General features: G+C 42.1%; 1 protein-coding gene across 1 annotated transcript in view; it reads left to right on the plus strand.

Annotated features, from left to right (window-relative positions):
- The window catches only part of lonrf2 (LON peptidase N-terminal domain and ring finger 2), a 70,954-nt gene that overhangs the window by 17,945 nt on the left and 35,593 nt on the right, over window positions 1–17,416 (plus strand). Inside the window, exons 2-4 of the mRNA XM_060898738.1 lie at window positions 4,634–4,752; window positions 12,615–12,737; window positions 14,588–14,752. Coding sequence (XP_060754721.1) covers window positions 4,634–4,752; window positions 12,615–12,737; window positions 14,588–14,752 — 407 coding nt within the window. The remainder of the gene's footprint in view (window positions 1–4,633; window positions 4,753–12,614; window positions 12,738–14,587; window positions 14,753–17,416) is intronic.

Consider the following 17,416-nt stretch of genomic DNA (forward strand, 5'->3'; position numbering starts at 1 on the left):
TTGCTGTCAGGGAGGAGATACCGTAGGACAGACCTGGGCATTTTCCGGCCCGCGGGCCGCATCCGGCCCTTTGGTTCATTCCGACCGGCCCGCGTAAGGTTAATGAGAAATTACAAAATAAACGTATTTTCTAATTTTACCTCATGCATGGACTGAATGTGCATTGCTTTTATTTTGAAGTTGTGTTCAACAAAAACGCAATGCGCGCGACATGAAATCCCACGAAACCTAATCCCGCGATAACTACTTCCGTAATTAGTCCAAACCAACCACAAACTTGTACGTCATCCTTCAAACGATCCAGCCAATCACATAGTGTGACGTCACCAGCAGGCGCCGGAGCCGATCTCCGGCGAAAAACCCCAAATGAGGTGATTAAACTACAAATGTGGGCATCATTATTATAATATGATGTATCTTGCTTGATATTTGGAGTAGAAAGACAATATTGTGATGTCTTTATTGTGTTTTGGGGTGAATGTGACTGAAAAAAAAAAGGTACAAACGTTCACATTTTGTTAACCATTGTTTTGGGAAATTTGGCAACCTCGTTTTTTCCATACTCTTACCAGTCTTAGCAGCTTGTAAAAACAATGTTATTTGTTTCTTTATATAAAGAAATACAATTAATATTCTGCAGAATTTAGTTCAGCCTTTTGGTCCGGCCCTCCACAAAATTTTCTGTTTCATGTGGCCCCATGGAAAAAATAATTGCCCACCCCTGCCGTAGGATCACTGTTTTTTTACTGACCGTCAGGAGTACAATGTAATTATTAGTTTGGGGGTGGTTAAGGAAAAAAAAAAAGGTTACTAATTAATTTCTCGCAACCTTTTCATTTTCGGTCTGTGTTTTAGAAATCGGGTTTTCTTGCTTGACAGTCAGTCAATTTGGAGATCTTTACCTGAATCCGTGAACTCCTGCCAAAATTACTGACTACATCCAAATGTGGTAGTGTGTGGTTTGGGACTTAGCCTTTCTGTTCTTTCAGCTCGCGCTTCCTTTTTGCACTGATGGTGTGTAGGCGTTCATATTGGCGGTTTTGTCTCGTATCATCTCGCAACACGCGGTGAAGGTGGCCAAGAGAGTAAACACATATGCTCAATTGACACACTGCGCTGGAAAGCAGCCCGGGTTTGGGATTCTCTTCCCTCCCCTTTCTTTGTTGATGAAATGTGACAGCTTTGAAAGCAACCAGTCATGTGTCTAGTCATGGTTCTGCGCATTAGTCATGCTTCGGCTGGGCATTTCAGGAAAAGGCAACGTATTGTCGATGGCGGAGAGGATTTGTATCTCTCGTTTCAGAAGGGAGCTGGTCTCATTTGTGGTGACCTGAATTCCTTGCGTAAAGCGATGTTTCATAAGCCATCTATTTATGTCGGTCATATTTTTGGAACTTGAGATTTGATCTGGTTCCTGTTAGGATGTTTTAGGAGGATGATTTGATCCAGGAAGTCAAATGGCTTGAATGAGATTTCAATGAGGTGTTGTTATCTGTTGGTTTTATAGTTGTGAAGAGGACACGTTTGATCACCTTTATTGAGCGAGAAAGCTTTTAGGTTACATAAAAAAGCTTTTTTTGAACATCCACGTTTTTAGAAAGAACATTCTGGTCTATCAGAAAACAGGTTTCCGCTCCGGATGAGCTTGTGTTGCATAAGGTCTGGGTCAACATAATCCATCTTTACCCAGATATGGTATTAAACTCTGAAGCTCAAAAAGGATGATCCTGCACCTGCCAACCCTGTTTTTGGGAGTGCGTCATGGCCGTGATAATTCCGCAGTTAAGGCTCTGTTCTAGTAAACAGAACCATGTGGGGAAGCATTAGGGAGCAATATGTTTGGATTACGTTCTGGATTTGGATGCGTGTAGCTGGGAGATGCGGACTGATGACAAAATGAAGGAAAAATCTGAAAAAAAAGGGCAGTGAAACATAATGAGGGCAGATGCTTTTGGCATGAAATGGTCATGCAGGTCTAGAATTTCTGAGCAAGGATGGACGACAAGGAAACGCTCGTTGATGCACTGATGAATCTCGCACACGGTTTGGATGGCATTTGCATGCAGTACATTGTAAGTTCAACGCCAGGAGTTTTTGGGTTCTGTTGCCTTTGGTATCCTCTGATTTTTGGTTCTTTAAACATAATGACTTTTTTTATTTTGAATGACTTTTTGAAGCTGACTGCAAGGTGAACTTTCTCAAATGACAATCTCAACATTGCAGACAAGCCTTCCATTGTCCCCAACAAATGTTCCAAGTGATTTGAAGTTACGCGTTCTTTGTGAGGGTAGTGTGGTGCATTGTGACTTTTTTTTTTTTTTTATCTCTGTCTGTCTGTCTGTCTGTCTGTCTATCTATTAGGGCTGCACGATTATAGAAAAAATGATAATCACGATTATCTTGATCAAAATTGTAATCGCGATTATTAATCACGATTATTCTTGATGTTAGGGAAATCACTTAAATTTTATTTCACTATATTCAAACAAATATGAACAGCTTTCAGTGCAGAATGAAATTTAAAAGAGAAATTCTGATTTCCAAATGACAAATGAAATTTATCCAAGAAATTACCAAAGGATGAAGGAACTGAAAACTCAATTGCAACAATTACATAGCATTATACTGAGGCCTACAAGTTTTTAGCTAGAAAGACCAGCCTATCAACATGCTCTGGCTTTAAACATGAGCGAAGGCAGGTCACAACATTGCCTCCAGTGCTAAATAGTCTGTTGTTCCGACATAGTTAGCTTTTCTCTCTCACCTCAATCTGTTACCTGCTCTCACGCTATCACCCCTTGAAGAAGATACCGCTGCACTGAAGCTCTGTGCACTTGGCCAGTGTTGCCAGATGCTGCTGACGTTTTCCAGCCCAAAATATGTTAAAAACCCGCCAAAATGTACTTAAAACCGCCCAATCTGGCAACACTGCACTTGGCTTGCTTGCTTATTTAGGCGGAGTAATGAAACCTTACATGCGTTGGTTCACCCCCTAATGGTTTGGCGGAGTATTGGTCAAAAAGTGCTTGATCAGATGTACAGCAGAGCTCGCATTTTAAATGGAAATAAATCGCGATTTTAATTTAATCGTGGCAGCCAAAATCTCGATTTTCGATTAAATTCGATTAATTGTGCAGCCCTGCTATCTATCTATCTATCTATCTATCTATCTATCTATCTATCTATCTATCTATCTATCTATCTATCTATCTATCTATCTATCTATCTATCTATCTATCTATCTATCTATCGTTCAAAAGTTTGGGGTCACCCCGACAATTTTTGTGTTTTCCTTGAAAAGTCACACTTTTATTTACCACCATAAGTTGTAAAATGAATAGAAAATATAGTCAAGACATTTTTCTGGCCATTTTGAGCATTTAATCGACCCCACAAATGTGATGCTCCAGAAACTCAATCTGCTCAAAGGAAGGTCAGTTTTATAGCTTCTCTAAAGAGCTCAACTGTTTTCAGCTGTGCTAACATGATTGTACAAGGGTTTTCTAATCATCCATTAGCCTTCTAAAGGCCAATTTATGCTGACAACCCAGTCCTCACAGATGGCGTCTGCGTAGCCCCCCCACCTTCACAGACGCTCTGCGCGCACCTCCCAAAAATTGTGACCACCGCAGAAGCCTCACAGACAGCGTCGCAGACAAGAGGGCTCTGATTGGTCCACTCTACATCCGCTGTACACGCACTTCCACTTCCCTACTTTCCCGGTTTGGTTTGTTTTCACGACCGCCATTTTTAAAAACACGAGCGAAGATGGAGCAGCACGAAGAGCGGTTGATCGAGGAAGTGAGGAAGTACGTACATCTATACGACTCCAGTTCTAGTCATTATAAGTAACCGGAGGATAAACACTCCACTAACCACACCCACCAACTACTCCTAGCGATTTCGCGACTTCGCACCCCCTTGCGTTGTGGCGGTGAATAACATCGCGCACGCCTATTACTCCCCGCTCAACGATAAATTACAACTGTCTGCGAAAAGCTGTCTGTGAAAGCCTTGTCGCAAGAGCATGCAGAGGCCTTGAGGCAATGAGCAAACACATTGTACCATTAGAACACTGGAGTGAGAGTTGCTGGAAATGGGCCTCTATACACCTATGGAGATATTGCACCAAAAACCACACATTTGCAGCTAGAATAGTCATTTACCACATTAGCAATGTATAGAGTGGATTTCTGATTAGTTTAAAGTGATCTTCATTGAAAAAACAGTGCTTTTCTTTCAAAAATAAGGACATTTCAAAGTGACCCCAAACTTTTGAATGGTAGTGTATCTGTTTAAATAGGTGAGCAATTCTGTTCCAACTATGTACCAAGTTTATTTCTGGACCACACAAGAATGTCTGAAATGAAGAAAATAAGGCTCAACTGACGACCGATATTATGTTTTTTCCTAATATTAAAATAATGACAATTGTAGGTATATTAACTAGTCAAACTATTACAAACTGCCCCTTTAAAAGGTCTGCATGTTAAAATGTAAATGAAGCCTCAAAGGCACCAGCTAGTCATGCAAATTTTGAAAGGAAAACAAAAACCTTGCCTCAGGTTAACATGTAAATGATGTGTCCTTAATGATTGAATTTTGTGCAACTGATCTATTCCCCTCCCCACAGAGTCCTCTCTTGCTAGTTTGCTAGCACAGCGAGCTGAGCTGCACATGGACATGAAGAACTTTAACCAAGCGATCCACGATGGGGACAGCGTGTGCCGCCTCCTACCAGCTTCACCAAAGGTGAGAAGGTCACACTTGTTAAACGCCTTCCAAAAATCCTCTGCCACGATTACACGCACGCGTTGGGTCATTGTTCTGTGACCTTATGAGCTCTGTTTAGTCGCTTGCCACATTCAAGCACCAAGTGGCGGTGTTCTCTCAAACGGCGAGCTTGGAAAGACGCAACGTTTTTTCCCCTTCATTCCAACACTGGGTTTTAAGCTCCACTGAAACGCTGAAATCCTACACGCTCTCATTTTGCTCTTTTTCTCGATAGTATTTGATCGCATCATGTTATTACATACAGGCTTTCGTCTAAACCGGGGAACAGGGGCGCTGCGCCCTCTTACCGAAATGCCAATTGAACCCCAAGTCACACTTAGGCCATGCACTTGTATGCTACTGCACAACATGCAATCTTTCTCAAAACGATCTTTTCTCTGTGAAAACATCCCAGCAGCACCACGTGACAATGTGTCTGATCATCAAATACGTTATAATTACTCCAGAAATATTACAATCATAGTAGATACACTGCCGGACGGTGCAAAAACAAGCCGAATTGGCGTTTTCCAGACTGAGGCGCCATGTTGTTTACTTGTCGCGGCTGCTCTCGCGAGATTTGACATGGGTTACATACAAGGTCAGCTGACTTGTAGAGCGAGATTTCTCGAGACTGAATGACCTTTCACCCACCGGCGCCAGAGCTTTTGACAGAAGTAGTTCGCGAGTTGTTTTTGTTGACACTTGGGCATTTAAAGATGTCATCTCGCGGCACGAAACGGAAGAAAGCCAAAGACTGTCCGGGGCAGAAGATGATTACTTTTTCAATGTTGACAATTTGTTACAATTCCCCTCTCAGATAGCCTCAATGTCCCATTGTAGCCTCAATTTTTCAAAGGTTGCGGAGGGAGGGGGGGGGACGGACAACCGGCACCCCCCCCCCCCGCGCTTCGCTCCCTCGCCATGGTGAGCGCCCTCATACTAAATTTTTCTAGAAAACCCCCTGACGTAACCTTATACAGAATTTGATTTTAGCTGGTTTCTAATTAAACGTCAACCCATCTGCAAAATTCTTCACAAATGCTTGTCCAAGCAAATTGGACACGTTAGTAAAGCATGCAGAATGGAGGAAATGGATCCATTGGACAAATAAGGAATGAAATACAAGTGCTGTGATGGTTATCGCTTCTGGATAATTATGGTTATGCAAATGAGATGAAGCTCTTTCACACATCGACTGTTCTGCAGGAGTAGAAATGCCGGTTGAAAGCGTGTCTTTACATAGCATTCATGAGGGAAACTGTAACCAGAAAACAGTTTCCCTCATGAAGAAGAAATTATTGTACTCTTGATAAAAGTAGTCCGTTTTGCTTATTATCCCCCGCTGGCCGAAAGGCCCGAAGGGGGATGATGTCGTGATGTCCATCCGTCTGTCCGTCCCAGGAAGGGCGCTCACCTTCTGAAATCAGCTCCTCTCTCAATTTTTGGAGGAATTTCACGAAACTTGACAGGATTCTTTTGTTATATGTCGGTAGTACACATATTGTAATTTCGTTAAATTTGGTCACGTTTTACAAGTTACAGCCCTTGATTAACAAAATTGCTCCTTGCTGGAGTCTTCTATACCTAAATGTAAGCAACGCTCAGATATACAAGGCGACAAACACCCAGCCTCTCATCAACGAAGTCAGACAGCGACAATTGCGTTTTATTGGACATGCCCTCAGGATGTCAGTAGAGGAGCCAATCAGGACATATCCCCTCTATGTCCCAACCAGGGATGAGAATTTTCCGCCGATTGACGGATTTCTGACTTTTTCAGACCAAAATGATCGTTTTTGAGATCGATGTAAATCCGTTGAGAAATTTTGGGGGGGGGGGTATGATTAACGATCTGTGGTCACCTTATAACGCAGACATCCCAAGTCTCCCAGAACTTCCGGGAGTCTCCTGCATATTGATAGAAGCGAGCAAGAGCGTGTGCGCGCGCAACATTAAGGTCTGTATCACGCATCTTAGAATGTGCATGCGCGAGGGAGACTGTGTGCAGTGTTGCCAGATATTGCTGACGTTTTCCATCCCAAAATATGTTCAAAACCCGCCAAAATGCACTTAAAACCACCCAATGTGGCAACACTGCCTGTGTGCCTGTGCATGTAGCGCATGCCAGACAAAGAGCATCCTGATTGGGTTACTCAGCAAAATAAGCCAATCAGCTTTCAGTGTGGGCGGGCTTTTATCCCTTTTCTCGAGGACCGACCGGCATAGCAGAGAGAGAGCGCGCGCCTCAAAAACGAAAGTACAAAACCCACTTCACCTCAGATTACACAAAAGAATCTCCCTGTCTAATAAGGGTAGAAAATAATGAGTTTCGCGCGATGTACTGTTTGCAGCAGTGGTTTCAGCATTGCCCATGGTGGCTTAAATGATTGTAAAGGACATGTTGAGGTGAGGAGTGTCAGTTCATGTGCATTATAGGTCTACAACAGGCTGTCATGAAAAGACCAAACTTATTGAAGATTTCCGTATAGTAACAATGTATGAATATACATCATATATATCACATACACGTCATATATAAGTGTTTTATAAATGAGGTTAGCTTGTCTAATGTAGCATGTTGGGGAGAATCATAGTATCATATCTATATTTCTGATAAAATTTTAGGTATGATACCGTGTATAACTCTCCTACTTATTGCTCATTTCATGGGGGGGAATTGCTGGGATGTGCTGCGCGGGAGCGTCTGCCCAAATTTTATTAGGCCGAGATGAACTTATAGTTTTTGATTTAAAAAAAATTTTCCAATTTGTAATGCCCATTGTACATGCCTGTTCTTTAACTCAAAATCACCATCTCGATCTTCAAATTGACCATATGGTATCTGTATTACATTACACAACATCCTGTCCAGATAAAACCTAGTTAGTACACACAGCAGCTGAAAGGGAAGTGATGAGTGATGTTGAATGTTGCCTGCTTAATATGCAAGACCTCCTGCTACCATGATAACATCAGAAGAAAGCTTAAGAGAATTATATGACAGAACTTTTTTCTGGTTTGCACTTCATTTTAAAGGATTAGAGTATTCAAAGACATGAATAGCAAAAATGCAGAAATATAATACTGTAGAGCTCGTTTATATTAAAAGGTGCATTGATTTTTTGAAATCATCAAATGTGAATTGATTAAAAACAAGTCTCTTGTACCATATTAATCATTTTCACCTGGTAGTCCACCAAGAAGGGGAATTTATTTCCAAATACATTGCAACTTTTTGCTGATAAAATTAATGGTTTTGGGGTAAAAAAAAAAATAAAAAATAGCCAAAAATCATTAGCCCCTGGAACCCCCGGGCCATGGGCCCCACCCTGGTTTTTTCAGACTTTTTAAATATTTTTCATTCTCATCCCTGGTCCCAACCCATGGCAAAAGACGCCCAGGACGTCAGACGAGCTTCCTGACCTACGTTTAGAACCTGCTGGGGGATGCGGAGGGTGACCTGACCCCTGATGCTATTGCTGCGCTGGCTGCTGACCGTCAGTCGTGGACGAAACTTGTGATTGACTGCTCTGCAGCCGACTGATGATGATGACAAAAATAAAAGAATTATGTCTAATGATACCATATACAGGTTCGAATATTTAGAGCTGCCTAATATTCGTTCGAACATCTTTTTTTTTTTTTTCACAACATTCGAATTGTATTCGAATATCGAAGTTCGAAGTCAAAGCCCTAGTTCGAACTATGCCGATATTTTCGGGAGGGTCCCTTTTTTTCCCTTGGGGGGGGCGCTTGCGCTTGTCTCAGAGCGCGGATCTCCAAACACATGAGGAGCCTATCTTACGCACATATCACGCGGACTCCACACACGCATCGCGTCTGAAGTCATAACTCATCAGGGGAAATCGTGTCCGCATTGGCATGTTCAAAAAACAACCTCGCGTCAACAATGATACCACACGCAAGAAAAAAAAAAAAACAGTCAGGCTACTCAACACATCTGATCCACAGCAGCACCAAAGCATCACTGGAAATCATGTCAACAAACAAATGGCACCACAAACATGAATGAATCGATCAGGCTACCGATTCCAAACCCACAGCAGACTCCTCTCACAATTTTTGGAGGAATTTCACCACACTTGGCAAAAGGCCTTGTTGTATGTCGGTAATACGCATATTGTGATTTCGTTCAATTCGGTGACGTTTTACCAGAGGTACAGCCCTTGATTAACAACCTTGTACTTTCACAATTTCATAAAGGTGTGCTCGCCTTCTGACATCAACTCCTCTCACAATTTTTGGACGAATTTCTCGAAGCTTGGCAACAGGCCTTGTTATATGACGGTAATGCGCATATTGCGATTTGAATTTCGTTTGTGAAAATTTTACCGGAGTTTTGAGCCTTGATTAAATAGCTTGTACTTTGACAATTTCATGAGGGTGTACGTTCTTCTGAAATCACCTCCTCTCTCAATTTGTGGAGGAATTTCACCAGACTTGGCAAGACGCTGTTATATGACAGTTATACGCACATTGAAACTTCGTTTAATTTGGGCAAATTTTACCAGTTATTGCCAGGTTAAATTTTACCAGGTGACATTTACAAGTCACCGAGATACTGTATGCTGACGGTCAGGTTATATTTGCCAATTCACAAGAGGAATTACAGGACATGCTCACTATCTATGATGCCACCTTTAGACGGTTTGGGATGCAGATCTCATGTACCAAAACTGAAACGATGGTCTTCAATGTGGACGAGCATCTGATGGAGCTGCTGAGTCTGGTTAACATTGGCTCAAACAAGCAAAAGAACGTCAGGAATTCTAATCTGTGGTAGGTAGAAGAGAGCAACTGGACTTGCTTGAAGATTCTTGAAAACGTTTCGCCTCTCATCCGAAAGGCTTCCTCAGTTCTGTCTGACTAATAGGGAGTATCCAGTATTTATCCTCTCATGGATCATCATAGAATCCGAATCAGGATTGGCTGCATTGTAGGTGGCTGATCAAAGATGTCATAGACACCCACCTCTGTTCAGTGATGGTCGTTCCAGGTTGACAAAAATGAACGATCCTCTCTGGCTAAGATGTCTGCCAGTTTTCTGGAAGTCCTCTCATACTCTCGCACCAATCGAAGGGATCTCATCCCAAAGTGCGTAGAAACATATCTGTGAAGAATCTGTCATCCAGGTACATAGTAATCTATGAGAGGCGAAGTGTTTTCAGGCATCTTCAAGCAAGTCCAGTTGCTCTCTTCTACCAACCACAGATTACTATGTACCTGGATGACTGCGATTCTTCACAGATATGTCAGGAATTCTAAGTATTTAGGATACACCATTACCAACTCTGAATCTACCATACAATCTTTACACGCCAGAAATGGAATGAACCAAAATGTGTTCTGACTGATAGACGGATACGGCTAGCAACTAGAATGAAATTCCTAACCACCTGTATACAATCAAGGCTTTTGTACAGTGTACAAGCCTGGGAACTAACAGAGAATGAGCTGAACAAGGTTGAAGCCATCTGGCATGGCTTCTTGAGAAAAATGGTTCGGGGAGGATACGAACGGAAAAATGCACCGGCTCAGGCAGAACGTGAAGGAACGGAAGTTGATTGGAGTTTCAGAATATCAAATGAGAGATTACGTGCCCTCACGGACACTCCACCCCTCCGTGATTTTTGTGTGATGCAGCATATGAAATATCTTGCACGTGTGTGTGTGTAGACTGGATGATGATAACCTCCAGAAACGGGTGCTATTTGATGTTCTGGCTCCAAGGAAAGTGTGGAATAGAGTGGAGAAGCTGCTTGCTGTCGACTTGCAGCAGGCAAGGAAAATGATGACTGTCAAGACTGACTTCCTGCGACTACCTGATGCACGATTCCAGCAGAAGCACCCCAAGGCTGTTCCCGATGCCACGGGGGAACGATGATGAGTTATGCTCTTGATTATTAACAAACTTGTACTTTAGCAATTTCATCAAGGTGTGCTTGCTTTCTGAAATCAACTTCCCTCAGTTTTTATTATCCCCCGCTGGCCGAAAGGCCCGAAGGGGGGGTTATGTCGTGACTATGTCCATCCCAGGAAGGGTACTTAGCTTCTGAAATCAACTTCTCTCTCAATTTTTTTGGAGGAATTTCATGAAACTTGACAGGATTCTGTGTGTTATGCTGATAATACGCATATTGTGATTTCATTCAATTCGGTCGCATTTTACCAGAGTTATGGCAGAGTTGCCAGCAGGGGGTATTGTGCTGTCGGAGCACTCTTGGGGTAAAAGTTGTACCAACTTTTGTTGTATTGTAGTTGTAATTAGATGGAGTTAAAACTATTGCTTGGCTTTTATTGGTTTGCGACATGGTGGTCCTTTATCAAGAGAGGGTGACGGATCTTGCGTTCGACTGGAGAAATGTGGGGGAGGGGGAAAATGGTGGAAAATCGATGCCTGGCAACAAGCCCGTATACATGTGGCATTAGTCATATCGGTTTAGTGTGTGGGTAGAAAGGATGTTTGCCTAAGGCATCATCTTGGCAGGCATGGCACTGTTGCACTGGGTGGTAGATTATATAGCCACTCTTACACTGCCTCGCCCTGTTCCTCAGGAAGATAAGGTACGTGGCGCGAGTAAAATTCATCTGTTTGCACTATATAAACATTTCTATTTCCTTTTCTTTCTGGTTAATTATTTCACCCTTGAAAGCTTCACTTTGTAATGTTTCAAGTCCTCTACAGCCGACAAGGTGAACTGTACTTAATCAAAACATTGGTAAAGTGATGAAGCCTCTCTGTTCAAACTGAAACTGTGTATGAAAGAATTTATACACTGACAGTCAATGAAAATGTCCAGGTGACATTTATGAAAATAATTTTATTCATAAGCTATGAAATCATGTACTAGAAGCTTACAGATCAATATACTGACATTTAACTCGAGATGAATAAACAAAAAATCACAATTGTTGTGAGCTTTGATAATGCACAGTCCGAACAAAATGGATACCCTGTAATTGGAAAGTTGCAGCTTCAGTACCGAGTATTGTCCCCACCAACAGCAATACAAGCCGTCAGTCTGCGACGCATACTGCGTATCAAACGGCGAATCCTGTCTTGTGGAATGGCCTGCCACTCCTCTTGAAGAGCCTGGATCAGTTGACCTCTGTTCATGGGACGAGGAACACGGTTCTGGATCTGAACACCAAGGTGATCCCATAAATGCTCAATGGGATTGCGATCAGGTGAATACGCAGGCCATGGCAGGGTTTGGACATTCAATCGGCGCCCAACTTCTGAAAAACTTAGGCCGGCTTGCACCATGCCGAGGGCCCGCCATCTGTCATCTGGATTTAACCGTGGCATCTTGGACGTAAGGAATACAAAAGTCGGCTTTTTCATGGCCTTAATAAAGGCTATCCAACCCATCCTTTCAACCGTGTACAAATTTTTGTTTTTCTCCAAAACAGCACTTTGAGCTGATTCCTAAAGACCACTCCCTGAAGACTATTGAAAAATGTTTGGATTGAGGAGAACTCATTTAATGACTTCTGTGCACGCTATTCAATAGAAACATCTCAAAACAAACATTTCCCCAACTCCGTATTGCATAATATGTTGAATTATTGACCTGGACTTTTTCATTGACTGCCAGTATAGTTTCCTTGTATGCTCATGTTGTAAAGCAGGTTTCTTTTTTTAAGAGAAAATCTTAAATGCTTTGATTTCATTACTAGTCGAGAACTACTTTTAATTTAAAAAAAAAAAGACTGCGCCTTTAATGTTCCAGCATTGGTGCTTTTTCTGTTGGGACTGTTTGTTTTGCGCTTCAGTAATGACAGTCCATGCATTATTGTGATTTTTCTGTCACCAGGCCCACTACATTAGGGCCAAGGCGCTTTGCTGTGCTGGCCGCAGAGAAGAGGCATTGCAGGAGTATTTTATTTGTGTAGCACTCAAGCCAGACTGGACATCTGTAAAATCCGAGGCACAGAAGGTAAACTTCTATCCCCTTTATCATTTTTCCCCTCACAATGCTCGATTATTAACGTTACAACTTGTAATCTATAAGAAGCTACAGTGGGGCAAAAAAGTATTTAGTCAGTCACCAATTGTGCAAGTTCTCCCACTTAAAAAGATGAGAGAGGCCTGTAATTTTCATCATAGGTACACTTCAACTATGAGAGACAGAATGGGGGGAAAGAATCCAGGAAATCACATTGTCTGTCTGATTTTTTTAAGAATTTATTTGCAAATTATGGTGGAAAATAAGTATTTGGTCAATAACAAAAGTTCATCTCAATACTTTGTTATATACCCTTTGTTGGCAATGACAGAGGTCAAACGTTTTCTGTAAGTCTTCACAAGGTTTTCACACACTGTTGCTGGTATTTTGGCCCATTCCTCCATGCAGATCTCCTCTAGAGCAGTGATGTTTTGGGGCTGTCGCTGGGCAACATGGACTTTCAACTCCCTCCAAAGATTTTCTATGGGGTTGAGATCTGGAGACTGGCTAGGCCACTCCAGGACCTTGAAATGCTTCTTACGAAGCCACTCCTTCGTTGCCCGGGCGGTGTGTTTGGGATCATTGTCATGCTGAAAGACCCAGCCACGTTTCATCTTCAATGCCCTTGCTGATGGAAGGAGGTTTTCACTCAAAATCTCACGATACATGGCCCCATTCATTCTTTCCTTTACACGGATCAGTCGTCCTGGCCCCTTTGCAGAAAAACAGCCCCAAAGCATGATGTTTCCACCCCCATGCTTCACAGTAGGTATGGTGTTCTTTGGATGCAACTCAGCATTCTTTCTCCTCCAAACACAAGTTGAGTTTTTACCAAAAAGTTCTATTTTGGTTTCATCTGACCATATGACATTCTCCCAGTCCTCTTCTGGATCATCCAAATGCTCTCTAGCAAACTTCAGATGGGCCTGGACATGTACTGGCTTAAGCAGGGGGACACGTCTGGCAATGCAGGATTTGAGTCCCTGGCGGCGTAGTGTGTTACTGATGGTAGCCTTTGTTACTTTGGTCCCAGCTCTCTGCAGCTCATTCACTAGGTCCCCCCGTGTGGTTCTGGGATTTCTGCTCACCGTTCTTGTGATCATTTTGACCCCACGGGGTGAGATCTTGCGTGGAGCCCCAGATCGAGGGAGATTATCAGTGGTCTTCTATGTCTTCCATTTTCTAATAATTGCTCCCACAGTTGATTTCTTCACACCAAGCTGCTTACCTATTGCAGATTCAGTCTTCCCAGCCTGGTGCAGGTCTACAATTTTGTTTCTGGTGTCCTTTGACAGCTCTTTGGTCTTGGCCATAGTGGAGTTTGGAGTGTGACTGTTTGAGGTTGTGGACAGGTGTCTTTTATACTGATAACGAGTTCAAACAGGTGCCATTAATACAGGTAACGAGTGGAGGACAGAGGAGCCTCTTAAAGAAGAAGTTGTTACAGGTCTGTGAGAGCCAGAAATCTTGCTTGTTTGTAGGTGACCAAATACTTATTTTACCGAGCAATTTACCAATTAATTCATTAAAAATCCTACAATGTGATTTCCTGGATTCTTTCCCCCCATTCTGTCTCTCATAGTTGAGGTATACCTATGATGAAAATTACAGGCCTCTCTCATCTTTTTAAGTGGGAGAACTTGCACAATTGGTGGCTGACTAAATACTTTTTTACCCCACTGTATACGGTGTTGCTCGAATCTCAGAATTTCCTCCCAGTGAATACACGGGAATGGAAATCAGCTTGAGCCGGACTTGGATGATCGGGTACATTTACATCGTTTTCGGTGTTCCTTGAAAATGTTCCCAACTTTCTGCACGTCTTTTTCCTTTCTCTGCAGATCCTGAGCGAGATGTTTTCATCCATTTTTCAGAACGACAGTCTGGTCACAAGTCTCCATCCGCTTCAAACCACAGGCTCATCCCCTCGCATCAAACCTTCATCACTCCTCAGCTCTCTTCATTTTCCTCTGCCGAGGGACGGAGCCAGAGCTGGCTGCTCCAAAGTACGTGTCCACAGATTTGAGTTCACATAACGCCTTGACACGCACAAGTTTGTAGAGGTCAAAAATGATGATACAGCAGAACATGCTGTTATAGGACAATAATCAACGATGAGGTCGAATGACTCCTCATATCTTTTTAACTATTTATAGTTACAGTTAATGTTGTTGAACTTCTCTTCAGTTATACTATAGCTATAACGATTTGTTTCCTCACTAGAAAGAAAAATGCAGTTTGTAATGTTCGTGAGAACCTACAACCCCAGTTCCAAAAAAGTTGGGACGCTGTGTAAACTGCAAATAAAAACAGAATGTGATAATTTTGCAAATCATGGAAACACACTCATTTGAAAATAGGATAAAGACAACATATCAAATGTTGAAACTGACCTTTTTTTATTTTTTGAAAAATATATTTTCATTTTGAATTTGATTCCAGCAAAACATTTCAGTAAAGTTGGAACGGGGACATGTTTACCATTGTGTTGCATCACCTTTACTTTTAACAACACACTGTAAACGTTTGGGAACCAAGGAGACTAATTGAGCTTTGAGAGAGAAATGTTGATCCATTCTTGCCTGCTGTACAATTTCAGTTACTCGACAGTTTGGGGTCTCCTTTGTCGTATTTTGCGCTTCATAATGCACCAAATTGTTTTAAATGGGAGATGGGTCTGGACTGCAGGAAGGCCAGTTTAGCACCTGGACTCTTTTATTACAGAGCTATGCAGTATTAATATATGCAGAAAGCAGTTTGGCATTGTCTTGCTGAAAGAAGGAAGGCCTTCCTTGAAAAAGATTTTGTCTGGATGGCAGCATATTGCTCTGAAAGGTGTAAATATCATTCAACATTAATGATGCATTCCCAGATGTACAAGCTACCCATGTCATGTGCACTAATGCACCCTCATACCATCACAGATGCCGGCTTTTGAACTGTGCACTGATAACAAGCCGGATGGTCCCTCTCCTCTTTAGCGTGGAGGATGTGGTGTCCATGATTTCTAAAAAGAATTTCTACTTTTAATTCGTCAGACCTCGGGACAATTTTCCACTTCGCCTCAGTCTATCGTAAAAGAGCTCAGGCCCAGAGAAGGTGTTGGTGTTTCTGGATATTGTTTATATCTGGTTTTAACTTGCGTTTGTGGATGCAGTAATGAACTGTTTTCACAGACGATGGTTTTCTGAAGTGTTCCTGAGCCCATTCAGTGATTTCCACTACAGACCCGTGTCTGCTTTTAATGCAGTGTCTCCTAAGGGCCTGAAGATCACAGGCATCCAGTGTCAGTTTTCAGCCTTGTCTCTGGCATACAGAGATTTCTCCAGATTCTCTGAATCTTTTAATGATGCGTACCAGAGATGATGTGATCCCCAAATTCTTTACAGTTTTACCTTGAGGAACGTTTTTCTTAAATTGTTGCACTGTTTGCCCACGCAGTCTCTCTCAGAGCAGTGAACCCCTCCCCATCTTTACTTCTGAGATCCTCCACCTCTCTGGGGATGCTCTTTTTATATCCAATCATGTTACTGATCTGTTTCTAATTAACCAAATTAGGTGGGGTAGGTTATTTTGCATTACACAGCTTTTTTTCATTCTTTTGTTGCCCCGTCCCAGCTTTTCTGAAACGTGTTGCTGATAACAAAATGAGTATATGTTTTTCAAAAAAACTAATAAAATTTCATTTTCAACAGTTATGCAGGTTTTTTTTTTTTTTTAAACTATTCAATGAAATATAAGGTTTCCATGGTTTGCAAATCTTCACATTCTGCTTTTGTTTTAGTGTCCCAACTTTTTTTGGAATTGGGGTTATAGAAAGCTTGTCATGTTACTGAGAGTCTTGACGACATTGTTGTGGTCAAAAGATTAAATGAGCAGCATAACGTCTTACAAAGCACTCACGCTGGAGACTCCTTCCGGAAAGGTTAAATGAGCATCTCATGACAGTCACTATATATATATATATATATATATATATATATATATATATATATATATATATATATATATATATATGGGGTGGGGCCCCCACCTTCCCAACATCCATTTATGTTGAGTGTCTACCATTAGTCCATGTGTCCATATAGTATTTTTCTCTGGCAGAAAAGCATTGGCTTAATCCCAGCACTTCATCCAAAAAAAAAAAGCTGCATGTGGGTTTTGTTTTTATGACAACAATATCTTGACAACATATCCCCACTCTAACAGCCATTGTATGATGGACTAGCATCACCCCTTTGCTTTCCGTCATATATTTATTCTTAGGCTCGGGATAGACAGATGCAGCCAGAACAAGCTTCTCCTTCATTTTCTTGGCTACCAGGGTGACAAGTCTTAGACGTTTTGATTGGTTGCCTGAAAAGGAGCAACAGTAATGACACCAATGCCTTTGAGAAGTTCAGAACGGCTGCACAGAAGACGCTGTGCTCTGAGGGAGGGACCCTAGGTGCAGAGCTTTTCTTTAGGAGGCCATACGCGGCCGCACATGCTCTCTCCTCACTGGGAACAGTTGATAAGGGAGAAAAACGCTATGTGGGCAAACCCACCCCACCCCGCGTCCTTGTACAAGTTCTTTCCATAGTCACAACAATGTTTTACAGCGAGTGTGTTTTAACATTAACATCATGGCCTGAAATATTGCCTGAGGCATGCTGTTATAGGAAATTGAT

Source organism: Neoarius graeffei, chromosome 18 (genome assembly GCF_027579695.1).
Source record: "Neoarius graeffei isolate fNeoGra1 chromosome 18, fNeoGra1.pri, whole genome shotgun sequence".
NCBI lineage: Eukaryota > Metazoa > Chordata > Actinopteri > Siluriformes > Ariidae > Neoarius > Neoarius graeffei.